At 35.9% G+C, this 22,500-nt stretch overlaps 1 protein-coding gene across 1 annotated transcript in view; it reads left to right on the top strand.

Annotated features, from left to right (window-relative positions):
* The window catches only part of LOC135212176 (nephrin-like), a gene marked incomplete in the record, with an annotated part of 432,889 nt that overhangs the window by 298,305 nt on the left and 112,084 nt on the right, over nucleotides 1-22,500 (top strand). Inside the window, 3 exon segments of the mRNA XM_064245617.1 lie at nucleotides 3,297-3,331; nucleotides 3,333-3,551; nucleotides 11,575-11,752. Of these exon segments, the coding sequence (XP_064101687.1) occupies nucleotides 3,297-3,331; nucleotides 3,333-3,551; nucleotides 11,575-11,752 (432 nt within the window).

Here is a 22,500-nt window from a genome sequence, read left to right as displayed (position 1 = left end):
TATTGAGCTGCTGTCAATGATTGTGAAAAAAGGTAGTGTAAGAAATAGATGTTTAGCTACAGGTAAATAAGTAGTGACCAGTCTGTCACATTAATTTTCTGCCCTTGGTTAATTCATATTCTCTCATATGTTGAATATTGAAAGTGCATGTGTTGATATCTACGTCAGATTTAATTAAAAGAATGTGTAGGGAGATCATTGAAAGACCTTAATAGCCACAATATCATAATTGCTCGTACTCAACAGACGTTATTCCAGAACACTGTCTTGAACAATATTTCCATTTAAAATTGTAATCTCTTAAACAATATTCTCGTTAAAATTGTAATATCTTGAACAATATTCTCCTTAAAATTGTAATATCTTGAACAATATTCTCGTTAAAATTGTAATATCTTGAACAATATTCTCGTTAAAATTGTAATATCTTGAACAGTATTCTCGTTAAAATTGTAATAACTAGAACAATATTCTCGTTAAAATGTTAATATCTTTAACAATATTCTCGTTAAAATTGTAATATCTTGAACAATACTCTCGTTAAAATTGTAATATCTTGACCAATACTCTCGTTAAAATTGTAATATCTTGAACAATATTCTCATTAAAATGTTAATATCTTGGACAGTATTCTCGTTAAAATTGTAATATCTTGAACAATATTCTCATTAAATTTGTAATATCTTGAACAATATTTCCATTTCAAATGGTAATATCTTGAACAATATTCTAATTAAAATTGTAATATCTTGAACAGTATTTTAATTAAAATTGTCAGGTAACTTACCCAAGTACTATTAACGTTTATTGTGCAGCCTGTTACGCTCCTATCTTATAATTGTTGATGATCTGGAAGTTTTCTATTCCCTAATTAGATGTTGGCTTTTCACCCATTTTTCAGCTCACCTGGAATTTGTTCTTTACTTCTAATTAATGAATGTTTATATGTTACTGTTTAACTACGCCTTTTTTCACATGTTTTATAATTATTTACATTACCTACACGACCGTTGTATAACGTTGCTTAAGATTGCTTGCGTCGTTGTTACGATCATTACAATTATTATATTTTCACCCAATATAAAGCTATCTGAGGAGTTTTGTTTCGTTATTCAGAAACTACGTTCATTTTTTTATTATTGATAAACTACGTTCAGATTGTTTGATTATACGTTCAGACTTGTTTTCGTTACTTAAAAATACGTTTAAATTTGTTTCACTATTTAAAATCTACGTTCATATTTTGTTTTTTACATTTTTTCAAAAAGTACGTTCAGATTTTTCTGTCATTTAAAAACTACGTCCAGATTTGTTTCATTATTCATGAACTGCGTCCAGATTGATTTCATTACTTTACGTTCACATTGGTTTAATGACTTAAAAAACCTTGTTCAGATTTGTTTAATTACCTAAAAAATCTACTTTCAGGATTTTTTCATTTTTCAAAAATTACGTTCATATTTTTCTATTATTTAAAAACTACGTCCAGATTTGTTTCTTTATTTAAAAAACTACGTCGAGATTTGTTTCTTTATTTAAAAAACTACGTCAAGATTTGTTTCTTTATTTAAAAAAATTCGTCCAGATTTGTTACTTTGTTTAAAAATACTTCCAGATTTATTTCATTATTTAAAAACTACGTCCATATTTATTTAATAATTTAAAAACTACTTCCAGACTTGTCTCACTATTTTTTTTACTACATTTACTATATTTCCTCTGCATTACAAACGGTTTTATATTGTTAATTACATTTGCTAAATAAAATAGTGTATATATTATATATTGCTATTGTTGCTTGCCTGCGCCAGTTAAATTTACTGCTTGATTTGCCATTGCGTTTGTTATTTCCCTCCTCTCGTTCGGCGTCTTTTGTAGATGTTCCCCTCAGAAGCTGTAATTGGACGAGGCTATTTATTGGAGATCCAAAGAACCGGTGGATTTAATGTCATACATTAACAAGCGCTCGTAATTAGTAGTTTCGTTTTGTATAGTGACCCTTCTCTCTCTCTCTCTCTCTCTCTCTCTCTCTCTCTCTCTCTCTCTGCAATAAACAGTTGTAGGCAGTTACTTTCTCTTTCTATGTCTCCTCGGATGGACATACAAGGATTTGAGACATCCAAATCCGGGTGTTTGCCTCCTCTTTCCTCAATCCTCTCTCTCTCTCTCTCTCTCTCTCTCTCTCTCTCTCTCTCTCTGCTGTTTTAAACGTTGTTCGCACTTTCAAACGTCTTTTTAAGACCCCCATAAGTATAGGAAGCTTTTCCATATTATCTATATGAAAATGTTTAATATTCGTCAGTAAGCTTTTGCGTGGTAGACATATCCAAGGCTTTATTTAGAATTAAATTTTGCTTGTTAAAACTAAATTGTGCCGCTGCCATTTCAATTGTTGTAAGGTCCCTGGTTAGATCATGATCTGGTTGAGTAAGGAAAAGGGGTAAAGAATTGATCATATTTTACCCAAAATAGTAACAATTCAAAGATCCTGACCTACCTATTACAAATGGCCAAGATCCCTTGGTGGGTTCGAATTTTGTATTATTGATGAAATAAGAAAGCAAGTAATTGGTAAGATAGTCGAAGCACTAACCCACGTTTCCAATTTTAACTGAATCTTCGTCGTATTTCGGTATTTTTCTTACATCTTCATTATTTACGCAGAGGAGAAAGTTAATGTCAGTGGATTCCACTTTTGTCCTTTACTTTCATCGATCATTCCTACGTCAGAATAGGTGGTGTTCTTGGAATTTTGCTTGCCTTGGAACGGATGGTTTATTTTGACTCATTTTTTTCTTTCTCGTTAGTTTGCGCTCCTTTATATATATACTATATTATAAATATATATATATATAATCATATATAATATATAATACACATACATACATATATGTATATATTATATGTATATAGATATATATGTGTCTGTATTGTGTATGTATGTATGTAGTATATGTATGTATAATAAGCGTTATTCACACTTAAGTCTTCTGTAGTTTATATGCAACTTTAACTATCAAGCTCTTAGATATACACACAAAAAGCACACAACAATAAGTATTTTTTTTATAAAATATATATATATATATATATATATATATATATATATATATATAGTATATACACACACACTATATATATATATATATATATATATATATATATATTATATAATAAATAAAGTACCCCTCCATCTCAAGATACCCTCGACTAGCCAATGACTAATAATGCCCTTGTTTATTACACCACCCTGCAGATCCTCCATGGCCCCCCAGTCATCACGGGGTAACACCGAGGGGAGACCATCCGAGCGGGTGGGCGAGAAGAGGACCCTCACCTGCCGATCCCGGGGAGGGAATCCCCTGGGGCAGGTCGTCTGGTACCGGAACAACGAGATCATCGACGGCCAGGGCACTCAGGATCGCGGGAGAGCGTCAACGACTACACCTTCACCGTCAACTCGACGGACAACGGGGCCATTTACACCTGCGAAGTCCGCAACAAACTCACCGATAAGTCGCTTGCTGGCCTCCGTCAAGCTCATCGTTCACGTAAGTCTATTTTTTTTTTTTTTTTTTTTTTTTTTTAGTGTTTTGGGTGTATCTATTTTATACAGGTAATAATTGTAAGATGTATCGTTCTTATATCGGTACGTATAAGCACTTGTATACGTGTGTTAGCGTGTGTATGTATGTATATATATATATATATATATATATATATATATATATATATATATCTTCTTCTTCTTCTTCTTCTTCTTCTTCGCTTGTTCCCATTTTCTTATATGGGGTCGCCGTTTCGGATGAGCCGTTTCCATCTATTTCTATCTTGTGCTTCTGCCTCATCAATTCCCTTCTCATTTAAGTCTCCTCTCACACAGTCCTTCCATCTCTTTCTAGGTCTCCCTCTTTTTCTTCTTCCTTGCACCTCCACCCCCATAGTATGTCTCCCAGCGTGGTCCTCATCTCTCCTCAACAGGTGTCCATACCATCTCAGCCTCCCCTCCTGCACTTTCTTTGATACTTCCACCACCTTAGTTGACCCCTTAGTAGTCATTTCTGATCCTATCCACTCTTGTTACCCCAGACATCCACCTAAGCATTCTCATTTCTGCCACATCCATCTTCTTCTGCTCTGCTTTTCTCATGCTTGCTGTTTCCGTACCATACAGCATTGCTGTTCTTACCACCGTCTTGTGAAATTTTCCTTTTAACCTAAGCGGCACTCTTTTGTCACAAAGAACTCCCGAGGCCGCTCTCCAGTTGTTCCAGCCTGCCTGTACCCGATGTTTTACTTCTTCTTCCATACTTCCTCCAGCGTTAACAAAAGATCCCAAATACTTAAACTTATCAACTCTCTCCTTATTTGCTCTCCACCAAGCTGAATACTTTCTCCATCATCCCCCGCCCCTCAGTGGTGGTACACATATATTCTGTCTTGGATCTACTTATTCTCATTCCTCTGTCCTCCAGTACTTGTCTCCATCTTTCCAATTTCACTTCCAGATCTTCCCTGCTCTCTGCACACAGAACAATATCATCCGCATACAATATGTTCCATGGTACTGTCTCCCTTACTTCCTCTATTATAACATCCATCACTATGGTTAAAGATAATGGGCTCAGAGCCGACCCCTGGTGTAATCCTACTCTCACCTCAAAACCTTCTGTCTCCCCAACACTGCTCCTCACTCTGGTAAATACATTCCGGTACATCTCTTGTATCAATCGCACATACTTCTCTGGCACCATCTTCTCCCTCAGGCTCCTCCATACCTCTTGTCTCGGGACTCGGTCATAAGCCTTTTCAAGGTCAATGAATACCATATGTAGGTCCCTTGTCTTTCCCCGAATTTCTCCATTATTTGCCTCAGACAAAATATACCATCTGTTGTTCCCCTTCCCTTCATAAATCCCATCTGCTCTTTACCTATTTGTACTTCTTCTCTCAGTCTAGCATCTATCATCCTTTCCAGTATCTTCAAAGTGTGGGACATCAATTTAATGCCCCTATAATTACCACACTCTTGGACATCGCCTTTCCCTTTAAAAATTGGGGTCAATATACTCCCACGCCACTCATTTGGTATCTTTTCCTGTTCAAGGATCTTTATCATAAGATCGTACAGTATATCCACTCCTTCATCTCCTAATGCTTTCCATGCCTCCACCGGGATCATGTCTGGTCCGGTTGCCTTCCCATTCTTCATCTTCTTCTGTGCATTTAGTACCTCTTGCCTAGAAAACCTCATTACCCTGCCAAAGTTCACTTGCCCATCCTCTCTTATTAGTCTATTATTTTCTTCATGTAACAACTGTTCGAAATATTCTTTCCATCTCTTCACAATGTCTTCCTCCTTTCTAAGCACTACACCCTCTTGATCCTTTATTTGTTTGATATGTGTTATATCTTTGGTGCTCTTATTTCTAGCCTTTGATAGCTTGATTTTGATATGTGTTATCTTTGGTGCTCTTATTTCTAGCCTTTGATAGCTTGATCATCTTCTTTAATCCTTCCTTTGTCCCCAGCTCATTATACACATCATCATACGACTTTGCTTAGCTTGGGCTACACTTTTTCACCACCTTGTTTTTCTCTCTGTACCTATTTCTGTCTTCCACTGACTGTGACTCTTCCCATCTTTTCTTTGCCTCCTTCTTATCTTTTACTACTTTCTCAATGTCTTCATACCACCACCCACTCTCCTTTTCTTCCCATATGATACCAGATGTCTCTCCTAGCAGCTCCTTTCCATGCCTTCTTATTACTGCTGCATTTCGTGCCCACCATTCTTGAAACATCTTCAATCCCTATATCAATATCCTCCAAAACCCTCCTCTTAAACTCTCTCTTCTTATCCCCTTCCTTCTGTAATTCGTACCATTTAATTTTCCTTATCCCTTTAGCTTTGGTTTTTCTTTCCCTTTTCAACTTCAAGTCCATACATAGATATATATCATATATATATATATATATAATATATATATATATATATATATATATATATTATATATATTACATACATACATACATACCTATATTGAAGTAGTAAAAGTCCACACTTATGTAAGATGTGGATTAAAAAAAAAATTTTAAGAATTTTTTTTCAATACATTTTACATAAATGTGGACTTTTATTATTAACTTCAAAATAAAAAAAAATTTTAATTTTTCCAATCACTTTTGATGTGGATGGTTATGTTTTTCGAGTGATTATATATATAATATATATATATATATATATATAGTATATATATAATATATATATATATATATATATATCGGTGTAGCACGAAGGAACACGTACTTGAAAACATATCCTTAAATCCGCGGTAGAAAGGTAAGTGAAGCTGGGACTTGGAACAAGTACCTTCGTTGTTTATTCTAGAATAAACTACGTAAGTACTTGCTCCAAGACCTTGTTGCACTTACCTTTCTGCCGTGGATTTAAGGATATATATATATATATATATATATATATATATATATATATATATATATATATATATATATGTGTGTGTGTGTGTGTGTGTGTGTATGTATGTATGTAATGTATGTAAGTATGTATTTCTATGTATATAAATGTATGGGCGTAATACACACACACACACTCGCGTGGGTACGCACGCGTGCCATCTGCATATACAAAATCGCAAATGGAAGCTACATCCCACGGCATTATTCCAGACGTTCGTATAATTTAGGAACTGCACTGGGTCCTAAGTCGATATTCATGTTAAAGGTCAGATAACCTGATTACAACCGATTTCAGCCCCTTGGTTCAAGCCTGTGTATTCGGTCATAGCTAGTATTGGTATCAGTAGACCTTTAATATTTTGCTTAGTTTAGTTTTCTGTAAAAGGAAACTATTGTGCCGGCTCTGTCTCTCCGTCTGTCCTCAGATCTTAAAAACTACTGAAGGCAGAGGGCTGCAAATTGGTATGTTGATCATCCACCCTTTATTTTTGCTGTATTAATCTACATGGGTTTCATTACATCTGCCGAACACTTAGGTTATTCTCCAGAGAAGACAAAAGATGCGACTTGCAAAAGGTCTGGAATTATTATTATTATTATTATTATTATTATTATTATTATTATTATTATTATTATTATTATTATTATTATTATTCAGAAGATGAACCTTTTGTAAGGTAGGGTTCATCTTCTGCTTGAATAATAATAATAATAATAATCAATAATAATAATAATAATAATAATAATTCCAGACCTTTTGCAAGTCGCATCTTTTGTCTTCTCTGGAGAATGACCTAAGTGTTCAGCAGATGTAATGAAAGCCATATAGACGCCAAAAATAATGCTCCGCCCACCCTCGCCCCCACAAAAAAAAAAAAAAATAAAACAAGAAAAAATAAATAGGGAAACGGGAAATCCGATATCTAGCATAGTGAAAAAAGTATTTTTTTTTTTAATTTATATGCACGGATAACGTTAGAAGTCGAGAAAAAAAAAAAACTTTCGTTTGAAAATTATGGATGATAAAGTTCAATTAGATTTCATTGCAGCTGATTTTTCTTTTCCAACCGGGCGCCGTTTTTGGTGGATTGTATAATAGGAATTATCTTCATTTTTCGGTCGCAGTTCTTTTGTCCCAGTTTTGGAATGGAAGTAAAGAAAAATTCCATGTAGGATGAGGTTTGTATTAATTGGAAATAGGAAAAGAAAAGGGAAATAAATTATTCTCTCTCTCTCTTCTTCTCTTCTCTCTCTTCTCTCTCTTCTCTCTCCTCCTCTCTCTCTTCTCTAGAAACATGCAACTGTGTGGCTTTTAATCGAGCTTTTAACTAAATACGTTTTAAATTATTTTATCGGAAATATAGTATAGATTGTTATTCCCCTGAATTGAATTATACACTAAATTCTGTTTCTTTTTTTTTTCTTCTTTTCATAAAAGCAGGATCTTAATATGTATCTTCCGTTAATAATTCTTTTAATTTCCGTCCTTCCGTTAAAGATCCTCTTAGCTGTACGCAGTTATTCCCTCTATCTTTAACTTAGGTTATGTACGTTCCTTTCTTTGGTGTACACTGTTATTCCCTCCATCTCAACCAGTGTTTATTTACGTGCACTAATTTTTCGGTTGTACACTGCTATTGCACAACTATCCCTCCATCTTCATTCCATCTTGACCTCTTGGTTTTCCTCCACATTTTTCCTCCATACTCGCGCACGTGATCTTCAAACTAGGAAAATTGAGAGCGTCTTCCTTTCTTTTCTTTTTTTTTTTCTTTTTTTTTTACCGAGCCAACTTGGCCTGGAAGAAGCGATCCCATCTCGTGCATGAAAGAATGCTTATTATCTTCGACATCGCTGTAATCGATAGAAGCTCCTGTTGCGTAGCCTCGCAGGACGCTATATAACTTACGGCTATACTCGACTCTCTCTTTGATTACTTGGGATATGAGATCATCAACTTGCGAAGCTTCGCAGTTTTTAATTCCTTTTTTATTTTTTCTTTCCCTCTCCAAATGTAGAGGAATGACTGTTTACGATATCGTTCGAACTGACGCCGCGAATTTTTGGAACACTTGTGTGTGTGTTATTCAGCACTTACCTGTCCTCCCCCTCTTTCGGCACTCAACCCACCACCCCCTCCCCCTTTCCCCTCCCCCATTTTGTACTTAAACACTCATTCTGCAACGTAACATCCTGGCAAGCCCAATTCTCCTCCTTAAAGCCGTAGATGGTCGACGGGGACCCTCCTCCCTCGTTCATATCCCTGAAGAGTTTGCGGACGAAGTTTTCCTCTTGTGCTTTGTCATGTTTTCATCTCCGTCTCTTTCTGGACATTAGCATTCCATCATATTAGTGGCAAAAGGCTCCTTCTCCTCCTGTTGGTTTAACCTTGCGACAGAGAATGGCGCAATGTTTGCTCTTCTCCCCCACGAGAGAGAGAGAGAGAGAGAGAGAGAGAGAGAGAGAGAGAGAGAGAGAGAGAGATACTTTATGTAATTGGGTTGTAAAAACAAGCCCCCTTTTTATTGATGATTTTTTTTTTATGTTTGACCGGAGATTGAATAAATAGACGCTTCTTAAAGCATATTTGCTAAGAGTTGTAATACAAGGTTTGGTGATTGACTGATCATTCAGAAATGGTTTTATTTGCTAACGAGGCCGTCGTATTTTACTGCACTGCTCATCTCTGTAAAATAGTTTTCAGGGCATTGTCGTGAAATGTGTTTGGTTTATGGGAGTTTTCGCTTTCTCTTGGAGTAAGCCTACAAACTACTTTGTTGTTGTTAGGGGTGTAGGAAAGGTCTATGGAAAAGCCTAAAAAGCTCCGAAAAACGTGTTTCACGTTGAGTTAAAGGTACAGGAATTTTAGGGTAGGATATTTATGATTTATTTATTTGAATGAAAATGTAAAAAAATAAATAAAGTGCATGTTAAACAGTACAGAAAATTTATTTCTAATAAAATGTAACGTATTTATTCAAAGTTGCGTTGGTGAAACAACGTCATATCTGACCGTAGATGTTAGCGGGCGCCCTGAGTAAGCTGGAGGTCTGATCACGCCATGTTTTTTTTTGTTTTTTTTGTTTTTTTTTTTTGGTTTTTTTGTTGGATTGCGAAACTATATAACCTTTATTTTTCAAACTCCTGTTGGTGTTATCCCAAATACCTTTTTGAGCTAAGCATACATTATTTATTGTACACGTTTGAACACTCTTTAGCTAATTGAAATTGGAGGTGATACCTTTAGTGTCTCTCTGTTGTTTGAACCAACATTTCATTTCATTTAAAACATATACTTTTTTATTTTATTTGTTATTTTTTGCAGGATGGCATGCATGGCGACCCCGATATTGACCTAGGATATTTTTTTTTACGGGGCTCGTGCAGAAAATATCCTAGGTTTCTGGGTTACGGTTTCAATTAGATGAAGTGTTCAAATGTGTTCAATAAATACTGTATATTTAGCTCAAAAGGCAATTTGGGTTAACACCAAAGGACCTTTAAAAAAAATGTTATACTTTCTCTTTCCAACAGAAAAAACAAGACAAAAAAAAAAAAAAGTGTGATCCGACCTCCAGCTTACTCTGGGCGCTTGGACGTTGAAAAACAAATGTTATATTTCGCTATCCAACAAAAAAAAAAAAAAAAAAAAAAAAAAAAAAAAAAAAAAAAAAAAAAAAAAAAAAAAAAGTGTGATCCGACCTCCAGCTTACTCAGGGCGCGTGTTATAACTACGGTCAGATATAGCGTTGTTTCGCCAGCGAAAATTAAAATAAATACGTTACATTTTATTTGAAATAATTTTTCTGTACTGTTTAACATGTGCTTTATTTATTGTTTACATTTTCATTCAAATGAATAAATCATAAATATCCTATCCTAAAATTCCTGTACCTTTAACTCAATGTGAAACATTTTCGGACCTTTGTAGGCTTCTATAGACCTTTCCTACTAGTTAAAATATGAATAAAAATATGAATAGGAATGCAGAATGAATTTTCTTCGTACGCTCGATACTCTTGTAACAGGATAGGATTATTCGTAGATGAAGTTATTACGGCAAAACATCTTTTTAAGTATATGCCCTTCCACTACTGCTCATTAACAATGATTAAGAGCCAAATGACCAATTTAGGATCAATTTCGACCTTAATTTCAGTCCCCATCCCTGGAGCATATTGCCCTCCTCCGATTGTTCGGTTCACCTTTTCTCAGATATAGTGCATTTGTCTGCGTCTTCTCGAGAGAGAGAGAGAGAGAGAGAGAGAGAGAGAGAGAGAGAGAGAGAGAGAAGAGAGAGAGAAATCACTTTGAATTAGTGAAGGATCCCGAACTGTATAGAGGAAATTTTATACATATATATATATATATTATAATAATATTATATATTATATTTATAATATTATATATAGATATATATATATATATATATATATAAGAGAGAGAGAGAATAGAGAGAGAGAGAGAGAGAGAGAGAGAGAGAGAGAGAGCTTTGAATTAGAGAAGGGTCCCGAACTGTGTAGAGGAAATTTTATGTATATATATATATGTATATATATATATATATATAATATATATATACATATATATATATATATATATATATATATATATATATTATTGAGAGAGAGCGAGAGAGAGAACTTTTAAATTTGAGAAGGGTCTCGCTCGAGCTGTGCAAAGGAAATCCTAAGATGACATGAGAATCGAGTGGAACCTTGAAAAGTTAAGGTTGGAATACTGTTGCTCTGTTGAAGACTTCGCTTCTTTGGGAAAAGGATCTTTGTCTCTTTGATGAACGTGGCGTCGTTTTCAGTCCCTTTGGCAGCTTTGTCGAAAAGTGGAGCTGCTTCTCGAATATACCTTAAAAATATTTTTCTTTTTTTAAATCCCCCTCATGCTGAAAACGAATGAAAAGGAATGAATGAATTCGTGAAGGCAAGAAAAAAATACTGTTCGTTAATTCCGGTATTGAATTAAAGGGAATTTCCGAAATACCGTCGTCTGAAAAGAATGTAGTGAAGAGAGAGAGAGAGGCAGGCTCGTAAATAAACAACTCGTTAATTTTGAAATTGACTGAAAGCAATGTATAAGAACGCACGAGAAAAATCTTCTTCTTCAAGGCCGAAAGCAAATGGTAGGAAACGAATTCGTAAAAAAACGAAAACCTCATTAAATATGGAAGAAGAGAATGAACCCATTCGTAAATTGCGTGGAGGAGGAGGAGGAGGAGGAGGAGGAGGAGGAGGAGGAGGAGGAGGAGGAGGTGGAGGTAGGTGAGGAGGAGGAAAATGAAACAAGTGAATAAACTGGCGGAAACAAAAGTGTGAGCAGCCAGCCAAAGAAAATGAGTGGGCGACAAGAAACCGAACTCATTGAATGAAAGGAACCATTTTGCAGCGAAAAGCGGCCGAAACACAAAGGCGCTATCGACCCGCCGCGATGATAAAAGACAGCCGAGCATTAGTTTGAAGAAATTTAATGGTCCTTTCCCCCCCCCCTCCCCGATCCATCCTCGGCAGGGAGGGAGGCAGAGAGGAGTCCGTCCGAGCATCGTGTTCTTGTTCTGGTCGAGCCATTGAGTACCGGGATGGAGGAGGTGCCAACTAATGCCTTCAGGTCATTAAATACCACGCCGCAGTGCCATTTCATTACAGACCGGCAAGGCAGGTGGTTCTTCTTCTTCCGAAGGGATACACACACACACGCATATTATATATATATATATATATATATATATATATATATATATATAATATATATATATACATATATATATATATATATTAATATATATATATCTATATATATATTATATATATATTATATATTTATATATTATGGGTATTTTATATATATATATATATATATATAAATATTATATCGCCCCGGATATAGAATATTATGCCAATTTCTTGTTTTCATTTGTTGTTCCCCTTAAAGTCTAGTACGGTCAATATGTTAGTTTCGGTATTTAATGTTCTTATGTGTCCTTTTTTGAGTAAGGTATAAAGCACAATACAAATAGTTACTAAAGGATAGTACAGTTTGCTAATCTTGTTTTTATTGGATTTTTTTGAACCGCAGATAACTTTTGGGTATGTTGTGAAAAGGGTGGTTCGCGTTGAGTTAAAGATACGGGAATTTTACGATAGGATATTTATGATTTATTTATTAGAGTGAAAATTTAAAAAATAAGTGCATGTTAAACAGTGCAGAAAAATTTGTTCTAATAAAATATAGCGTATTTATTTTAATATACGCTGGTGATAAAACTGTCTATTTGACTGTAGACTTAAACACGTTTTAATTTACGTTAAAAGTTAGGAGTATAATGTTTACAATTTATGCGTGAGGGGAAGATCTTGCACGCGTTCGGAGTGAGCTGGAGGTCGGATTACGCCTTGTTTTCTTTAATCAACAGACCGTTTCGAGGCATTTCATCTCTCAGTAGCTAATGCTATCAGTGACTGAGAGGATGCTGTACTAAATTGCAATGAATGGCTATTAACCATTCATTTGGCTTATTAATGAGTAATTGTTAATATCAATAGTAACTATTGCTACAACTTCCCAACTCTAGATGAACTAAACTTTGAAGTGGGGTGAAGGGTCTACCAATAATTATTAATATATTTATGTATTTTAGTTATGTATTCATTTTTTTTTATAGGTGATACAATTGGTCTTTTTATAGGTGGAGACAGGAAGTTGCCGAGTTAAAAGGCCACACAAACTTAGTCGGGTAAATGATTTCCACAAACAATCCCTCAACGAGTAAGGGAAAGAGAGGGGGAGGGAGGGGAGGGGGGCGGGCGGGGCGACATAATTAAAACTTGAAGGCGCAACTTTGAACTCCTTGCCAGACGTGATCAGGGAGCGCCGCTCCCCCCCTTTTGTCTTGTTTTACAAAAGATAGTCATTATTATTTTAATTGTTCTTCGAGAGGCTATTCACCGCCCGGCGGGGAAAGGGGGGAAGGGGGTAGGAGGAGATAGCAATCCCTTCGATGATATTTTTTTTTTTTTTTTTTTTTTTTTTTTTGCGCGCGTTTGCTTTTGTGTGATCGGGATGCTGTCGTTGTTGTTTTCGATGCTGTTGTTGTTGTTGCGCTTTTGTTGCGTTACTTAGCGGGAATTTTCCCGCCCGTTTTGTGTTAATTATGACGTCGCGGTCGGGCCTTTTGTGGCGGAACTCGACCGGGTTGATATTTTCGTCTCTTGTTTGCGGTTATTTGATGTTCTCGTGCGGTGGTGGCTTTGTCGTGCGTGGGGAGATACGCGGCCGTTTGAATTTAAACGGATTACAATATCAAATGCACGGCGGACGCTTGATTGTTATGCTTGCTCACGTATACAAACAGAATCCACGGACGCGCAGCCGGTCAGACAGACATACAAGCACATACAAATTGAAAGTTGGCGATCAAAAAAAAAAAAAAAAAAAAAAAAAAAAAAAAATAGGGAGAGAGACAGAGAGAGAGACAGACTGATGCAAAAGCCAATTCAAAAATTGTCGATCAAACGACCGTTTATTGGCTGTTGTTTGTCTCTGCTTTATTGTGCTCTTTCATTCTTCTGTAAAAGGGCTGATAATTCAGTTGGGGGAATGACAATATTCTCCGTAAAGGTTCAGCATTAGTTTTCTTTTCCCTCAAATACACGGTTAATATTTCTTCAAGCTGGGTATGGTGGGTGGCCACTTGCTGCGTGTTTGGATTTCATACATTTGTGCAAATATAAAACCCATCTCCAAATATGTATATGCGTGAAGTTGTGTAAACATACACGTAGACCATTCGCAAATATGCATATGCATGAATTTGTACATGATATGTATATATATACATTTACCAGTTAACATGAAAATAAGGTACTGCGTATGCTTCTTTTTCAATTAACATGAAAGAGAGAGAGAGAGAGAGAGAGAGAGAGAGAGAGAGAGAGGCAAATCTCACAAATATCAGATTAAGAATAAATTGCGCACCTGCATAGCGAAGTCTCGTCCCAGAATAGAGCGAGTTCGTTATCCACTCCGGGGCGTCCCGAGTCATGTCTTCTAGCATCTGATCACGTCTCTACGTTAGGGGGAGACACAATATGATCTCGAAAGTTTCCTTCGGCCTCTTTGGAGATACCGTGGCCATCCCGAAATTAAGTTTGCAGTTTACACTTTCAGTTTCGTCTCCCAGTTTTCAATTTTTAAGGCTTTTGGCGCAAAGGGTGATGGTGATAAGGGGACGTGCTATTATTATTATTATTATTATTATTATTATATTATTATTATTATTATTATTATTATTATTAGGCAAAAGTAGTGTTTTATTTCGTTTTGATTAGTATTATATTATTTTTATTATGAGGCAAAGAAGTGTTTCTTTCTTTTTGTTTTCTAATTATTATTATTATTTTATTATTATTAGTTATTATTATTATTATTTTCTTATTATTATTATGATTATTATTAGGGTATTATTATTATTTATTTATTATTATTATTTATTATTATTATTATAAGGGTATGGGTTCATAAAAAGTATTTGGATGCTCAAGAAAGACTTAGCAGTCGGTAAGAAATTCGTGCCAAATGTACGAACTTTAAACTGGGAAACTTACAAAACCTTTATGGCATAAAGCAGCCTTTAATAATAAAAAAAAAGGCAAACAAAAATCATGTATTTATTGTACTGGCGTTGTAAATACAGGGTCACTGACGCTGTCCCAAAATAGGACCAGGGACTAAAGGCTTGTAGGAAAGCCGTTGGGGACGATTGTGCCTCGGTACTCTTTGCTCTGAGAGAGAGAGAGAGAGAGAGAGAGAGAGAGAGATAGAGAGAGAAGAGAGATAATATAATAATAATAATAATAATAATAATAATAATAATATCCACAGGTATTGAATTCTTTACAGGAGAGAGAGAGAGAGAGAGAGAGAGAGAGAGAGAGAGAGAGAGAGAGAGAGAGAGGAGCACGAATAATTTTTTACAACGAAATCCCCGTGTAACTTAAGAAGCAACTATTCACGAGGCAGAAAATACCAAACTTAAAATCGCCAACTTTACTCGACCTCTTAAGATATGGCCTCTGAGGCATTTCTCAAGCAGTGGGTAATGGCATTTTTAGAAATGCGAAACAGGAAACCGAAAATTTGGAAGTTGAGTTGTAAAATACAGCGAGAGAGAGAGAGAGAGAGAGAATACCCAGGTTCTCAAAAGCAACGTTTATTACTTTTCTGTGGGTATTGCTTGAGGTTCTTTGCAGCGTCCGTTCGGCCCCTAGCTACAACCACTTTCTTTCTCTTTTTCTGTACGTCCATTTATTTTTCTCTCTTCCATCTGACTTTCCACCTTCTCTAACTATTGTTTCATAGTGCAACTGCGAGGCTTTCCCCCTTTCACACCTTCCTTACCGTCAATTTCCCTTTCAGTTCTGAATGAGTTCATAGATCCCAGTGCTTGGCCTTTGAACTAAAATCTATTTTCAATTCAATTCTACCGTTTAGACCTTTTAGAAAATAAGGCAACAAAGCATGCAACACATAACTCCTCTTTTTTTTTCTTTTTAGCTAGTTATTACTTATAAATATGCACACCGCTGTATATACCCTGTAAGAATAGTAAGTGTATGCAGGCGTGCAATACACTGCATGCAATGAGCCATGGACAAACGTTGATGCAGAACCTTGTGGAAAAACGTCGCTAAAATGTTCAAGGGGAAAAGTATGCAGTAATAACGTTGAATTTTATTCGTGTTTTACATTTTGGGATATGTTCCTGTGGTGCTCCCAAATTCTTTTTATAATATTGTGTAAAGAGAATACGTGTGTGTAAGTATTCATGGATGGAGATATGTGCATATATGTATATATATTATATATATATATATATATATATATAATATATATATATAATATATATACACATACATACCATACATACATACATACATATATACATTATAGGTAGACAAATGTAGATTCACATATTATCTAGTAGATTAGACACATGATTACATAATCCAATAATTATTTTGCAGTGTGCTTCTCGCGTTTCGAAAATAATGGTGGATATTTTCCCTTCTATTATGTACTCAGGAACTGCATACAAGCTAACGAATGGAGATCAGGTATAATAGTTATTCTGATTATTAGAAGAGGGCCATGTTTTTGTCCACTTGTTAGAATTCTTGTTTTGTTTTGCACTTAGAGCATTTATACATAGCACCGCAAAGGCTGCACGCCTGTATTCATTTATGTTTGAATAATATTGGGCATCAAATAAGTTTGTCATTTACTGTATAACTGGCAGGGATTTTGAGATTGCAAAAACGCAAATTAGTCTCTTTGAGAGAGAGAGAGAGAGAGAGAGAGAGAGAGAGAGAGAGAGAGAGAGATATCTTGTAAATGTCAAAAGAAGAATGAATCGTGATGATAGATTAGAACAGTGAGACAAAGACGAGAGAGAGAGAGAGAGAGAGAGAGAGAGAGAGAGAGAGAGAGAGAGAGAGAGAGAGAGAGATTAAAACTCTAGGATGTCAGGAAAATGAAATATTGAGAATGTTAAAAGAACTATGACTCATGGTGATAAGGTTGGAAAATAAAATGAGAGAGAGAGAGAGAGAGAGAGAGAGAGAGAGAGAGAGAGAGAGAGAGAGAGAGAGAACTTCCAGGAAAGCGAAATGCAGGGGACGTCAAAAAGGAGAATGATTTGTGGCGATAAAACACAGAGAAAAAAGTTATAAGAGAGAGAGAGAGAGAGAGAGAGAGAGAGAGAGAGAGAGAGAGAGAGAGAGAGAGAGAGAGAGAGAGAGAGGCGAAGCTGTCACGATGATTAAAAGTGTAAAATGAGAAAAAAAGAGAGTGAGAAAATACTGTCTGCAGGAAGAACCGCGAACCAGAAACGTTCAGAAAGGGATCAATTTTTCATTTATCTTCTCTTGACTGCTCCAGTAACCTTTCTTAGGGCAAAACATTTAAAGAGGCTTTGTCCTTTCGTCCCTGGACGATTGTAATTGTTTTCTCTCTCTCTCTCTCTCTCTCTCTCTCTCTCTCTCTCTCTCTCTCTCTCTGGTGCATCCAGGAGTAGTCTCGTTGCCAGGTCGATATTTGCAGTTAGGTGCACTATGGTGCTGTCACGTGGAGGGAAGATTGGTGCCAGTTGTTCTGGAGGGTGGAAGGAAGGACCCGGCGGCCCTGGATGTGCGTTGGCAGATATCGCTTTGGAACAGTTAGTTATCTCGGTCACTATTGCGTTTGTCTGTTCGCACGCTTATCATGGATGTCCGGTAATTGCATTCGCTCCTGAAATGCACACTTCTGGGCGTCCTCTAATTTTAGTTCTTGAATACGTTCCTATAAGGGTCTCCTTTAATTATTTTCGCGTCAGGAATACGTCCTTTAATTGATTATCTGCTTCGGAGATGCATACTTAAAGACGTCCTGTAATTATTTTCGCTTCAGAAACACGGAACTTTGGCAGCAAGATTTTCTCGCCTTAAAAGAACCCTGCCATTCCGATGACGTCTGCAGAGAAACTTGACGTAATTTTTGCGTCATACCTCGACAGGAAAATATCTTGACCTTGAGCCATCGGTAAAACATCATCTGGCCATCGATTTTGATACTCTTTATGTTGATGGCGATCGATGCCTTACCGATCGGTCTCGCGGAAGCACAAGAACGGAGCCTATTTTCGTCTTGGTTTCTCAGAGACGAGGGGCAGGCACTTCATCTTCCGCTGGCGCACATTTCTTCTTTTTCTATGATTGGACGTGTTCAGTCGGTCGCCCGAAAGTTCGTCGGTCATTGTTTCTGCCTTCAGTTGAGTTAATGCCTCCTGGAGGTCGTTTGGGACCATTTGTTCTCATTCCTCCGTTCCGGAGTGCCAAAAACTAATACATTATTGCGAAACTTCGCTCGCAGCGGACCCTGTTCGCCACGGCTCCTCTGACTGCTACTGTCTATATTTATCCAACTTATTGACTTTTGACCCCGGCTCTTTTTCCTCTCTATATGTTTAACCGTTGTTTTACGTCAGTTGAGCGGCTGTTGCTGTTGCTTTTATGGGTCGGGGCGTTTTTTGAGAGAGTGCACCGTGCCATTCTATCGCTCGTACGAGCTCGGTTTGATTTTTCTTAAATTGTGAAGTTTTTGATCTGTACATTACAGCAGACTTTTCACTTACAATACTGTACATCTAGTGTTTTGCTTTATATATATATATATATATATATATATATATATTTATATTTTATATATATATATTTGTGTGTATGTATATTATTCAGATATACAAGCATGTATTTATAAACATACATGCTTACGTATATACGATAATGCGCTAGCTGTTTCAACTGCAATGGATAACTTTTCAGGAGAACGTAGAGACGCGTAGAGAGTAGAAGCGAGAAGGAGAGAGAGACGAGGAGAGAGAGAGAGAGCCGCAGAGAGAAGGAGAGAGGAGGAGGAGAGAGATGGTGCTTTGATTATTGCGATAGTGATCTGTATTTTACCAAAGACTATGGATATGAGAATTTTCAACTGATATTCTGCAATCCATCTGGCTCATGATTAACTATATCGTAACCTGAACTTTTTCCATGCTTTCGTGTTCCCGTATTTACCCCCATACCATAGCATACTCATCACGGTTAAGGGTAAACAACTCCTTAGAAACCCCCACTCCCCCTTCATTACATGTATTTTTGGCCCTCCTCCATTCCCCCTAAATGCATTATTGATCTCTCTCTCTCTCTCTCTCTCTCTCTCTCTCTCTGAGGTTGGACACTTGGTTTTCGTATAATACAATATTTTTGCTGGTTCCCCTTTCCATATCAGTTTTCCTTTCCCTATTTTTTCGTTTTTGTTTTGAACTTCGTTCTCATATTTTTTTTTACTTATTTTTTATTTTACCGTGCAGTATTTAATCTGTGTTCGCCTACTTTTTGCCCTTTTCCGTGCAGTGTTCGCTTACTCCTTTACTCCTTTCATATCCCACTTTCGGAGGTGGTGGCGGGGTTCATCCAATTTTCATTTCCCCTCTTTGTTTTTACATTATTTGGTCATATTCTTTTACCTCTCTTTTTCCCCTTTGAACGGTCCGTCCCATTCCGTAAGGGACCTCCTCCGATCAGTGTTTTCGTCATCAACTCGAATTTTTGCGGCAAATATCGAATTTTTCTGACATTTTCGAGGCTAGTTTTTGCAAGATGAATTCGTTTCCCTCGAATCTTGAGGTGGAGGAATTTCATGAAGGAACGTTGTCACACACACACACACACACACACACACACACACACACACACACACACCAAAAAAAAAAAAAGCAAATCAAACAGTGGTCAAGGTGAACAATACCTGGAAATCCAACAGATTGACACCGCTTTCGAAAGTAAACTTATACAAAAGTGTAGTACATTCTGTATTTCTGCACAGACTTGGACCGTGCTATGACAGTGAAACTATATCAAAGCGATTTTGTCAATTTGAGATAGAGCTTCAGGGGCGATTGGAGGTTTAGAGGATGGTACGTAATAGTGTAAACTGGGATCCTGTGGGTATCTGGAAAGCTACAAAACTTAGACCTTCTTGGATGAGCTGATGTTCTGGAGAGGAGTAGAAATTTGTGGAAGTGAAAGCACAGGTAAAACATCTGTGGCGAAATATCACTGGAGGCTTTTCGGTAGCACGGCGTCGAAAGTGATATTATTATTATTATTATTATTATTATTATTATTATTATTATTATTATTATTATTATTATTATTATTATTATTATTGTTTATGTTTGACTGCCTAGAAATATCACACTCGCCACTTCTCCTTGAAGTTTTAACTCACTTTTTAATTTCAAAAGTCACACTTTTTTGTCACTCAATCTTTTCATTATGGCCACTAGTTTTGTGGCAGTTCCCTTTCGTCAATGTCCTTTTTATTTTCCGGCAATCTTCCCCCCACCCCCCGCAACCCTCCCCTTCCCGTTTTTATTCTCTGTCTCGTAAATTCACCCCAATTTTCCCCTCCCCCCCTTTTTTAGTCATCTACAACCATCGTGTGTAACCCCATCTCTTCTCTGACCCTCAGTCAATTTTATTCTTTCTGTCTCCTCTCTGCACCGTCCTTCGTTTGTACCATCCCCTCTTCAGTTTCCCTTTCCCTCACTTATCTCCCCCTTTTCCTCTTCGTTTTCGTTCCCCCATTTTTTTTTCTTAACAGCTTTCCATTCTTTTTTTTTTTAATTCCATCTCTTCACGTTGTTAATCCCATCCATGAGGTAAAGTTGTCCTTTTTTGGATTCTGATGTTTTCGTTCTGATCTGTTTTGAGATTCGTTTCGTATTTGGATTTGTCATTGATTTTCTGTAATGCAAATATTTGATTTTTGATAACTCGTCTCTCCGGATGTTTCGAATTTGTAAAATGCAAAGTCATATTATTTTTGGTTCTAAGAGCTTTTATCTATCTATCTATCTATCTATCTATCTATCTATATATGTGTGTATATATATATTATATATATTTATATATATATATATATATATATAATATATATATATATATATATATATAATATATATAATCTATATATATGTATATATGTATATGAAATTGCCTTTCTTTATTTTTTATGATTTTTGGTAAAGCATACTTCAAGAGTTCAAGGTGTACTTATGCCTTATGTTTAAATTCTTAAAATGATATTTAGAGCGATAAAGTATTTTTTTTTTTTTTTTTTTTTTTTGAAAGGTTAGGTTTGCTATCTTGGCTTCGTGTATAAGGGTCATTGGAAAATAAATAAGGATTAAGGATTCAGTACTAATAATAAATGTTTATATTTTGCGATTTGAATCCAAATCATTGAAATACAGATCGTATATATTGGAGTACTTTTAAGATTCAGTCCTCTCACGGATGCGTTCCTTCCGTCTTAAGGCATCCAATAAAGGTGTTTACGTTTTCTCGTTCATAATAGGCGAAAGACGTAACTCTCTCTCTCTCTCTCTCTCTCTCTCTCTCTCTCTCTCTCTCTCTCTCTTTTGGAGGGAGTTTTATGGGTCACGAAATGTTTTTTGGCAAATGTAGGCCACACTCCGTCGCTTTCGGAAGGCTTCTAACTTTTTCTCTGGGAGGAATTATTATGCCTTGTTTTGTTAGCCTCCGCCGGAATAACAAGTTCATGTTACAGGTAGTATATCGGATATATTGCTTTTCAACTCTTTGTTGCTGTCGGGCACCAGTCGGAAGTTGGCGTATATACGTGCAGTGTGAGCTTGTAAAAATAGTTGTGTCCTTGCTATAGCCGTTTTTCCATATATATATATATATATATATATATATATATATATATATATATATATATATAATATACACATACATATGTATAATGTTCTTTCTTTCTTCCGTCCAAAATTCTCTCTCTTTTTTCTTGTTTTTTTTTCTTTAATGATGCAAAGTATCACTTATTTTATTAGGAATACAAAGCTATCTTTTGCTTGATTAAGAATGCCAAATTCTCACTTATTTTGTTTTGAATACAAAGCTATATTGTATTTGATTAAGAATGCCAAATTCTCACTTATATTTATTAGGAATACAATGCTATCTTTCTAATTAACGAATGCGAAATTTCTCACTTAGTTTTTTTTTAATTTTTAGGCAATACCAATGCCTATCCTTTAATTAAGAATGCGAAAATTCTCACTTATTTTATTAGGAATACAATGCTATCTTTAATTTTTAAGAATGCGAAATTGCCATCACTTGATTTTCTTAGGAATACAATGCTATCTTTAATTAAGAAATGCGAAATTCCTCACTTATTTTATTTAGGAATACCAATGCTATCTTTAATTAAGAATGCCAAATTCTCACTTATATTTATTAGGAATACAATGCTATCTTTAATTAAGAATGCTAAATTCTCACTTATTTTATTAGGAATACAAAGCTATCTAATATTTTATTAAAAATGCCAAATTATCACTTATTCTATTAGGAATACAAGGCTATCTTTTATTTGATTAAT

Source organism: Macrobrachium nipponense, chromosome 19, assembly GCF_015104395.2.
Source record: "Macrobrachium nipponense isolate FS-2020 chromosome 19, ASM1510439v2, whole genome shotgun sequence".
NCBI classification, from domain to species: domain Eukaryota; kingdom Metazoa; phylum Arthropoda; class Malacostraca; order Decapoda; family Palaemonidae; genus Macrobrachium; species Macrobrachium nipponense.
The sequence above is the reverse complement of the archived record's forward strand: the minus strand, read 5'-3'. Positions and strand labels throughout refer to the sequence as shown.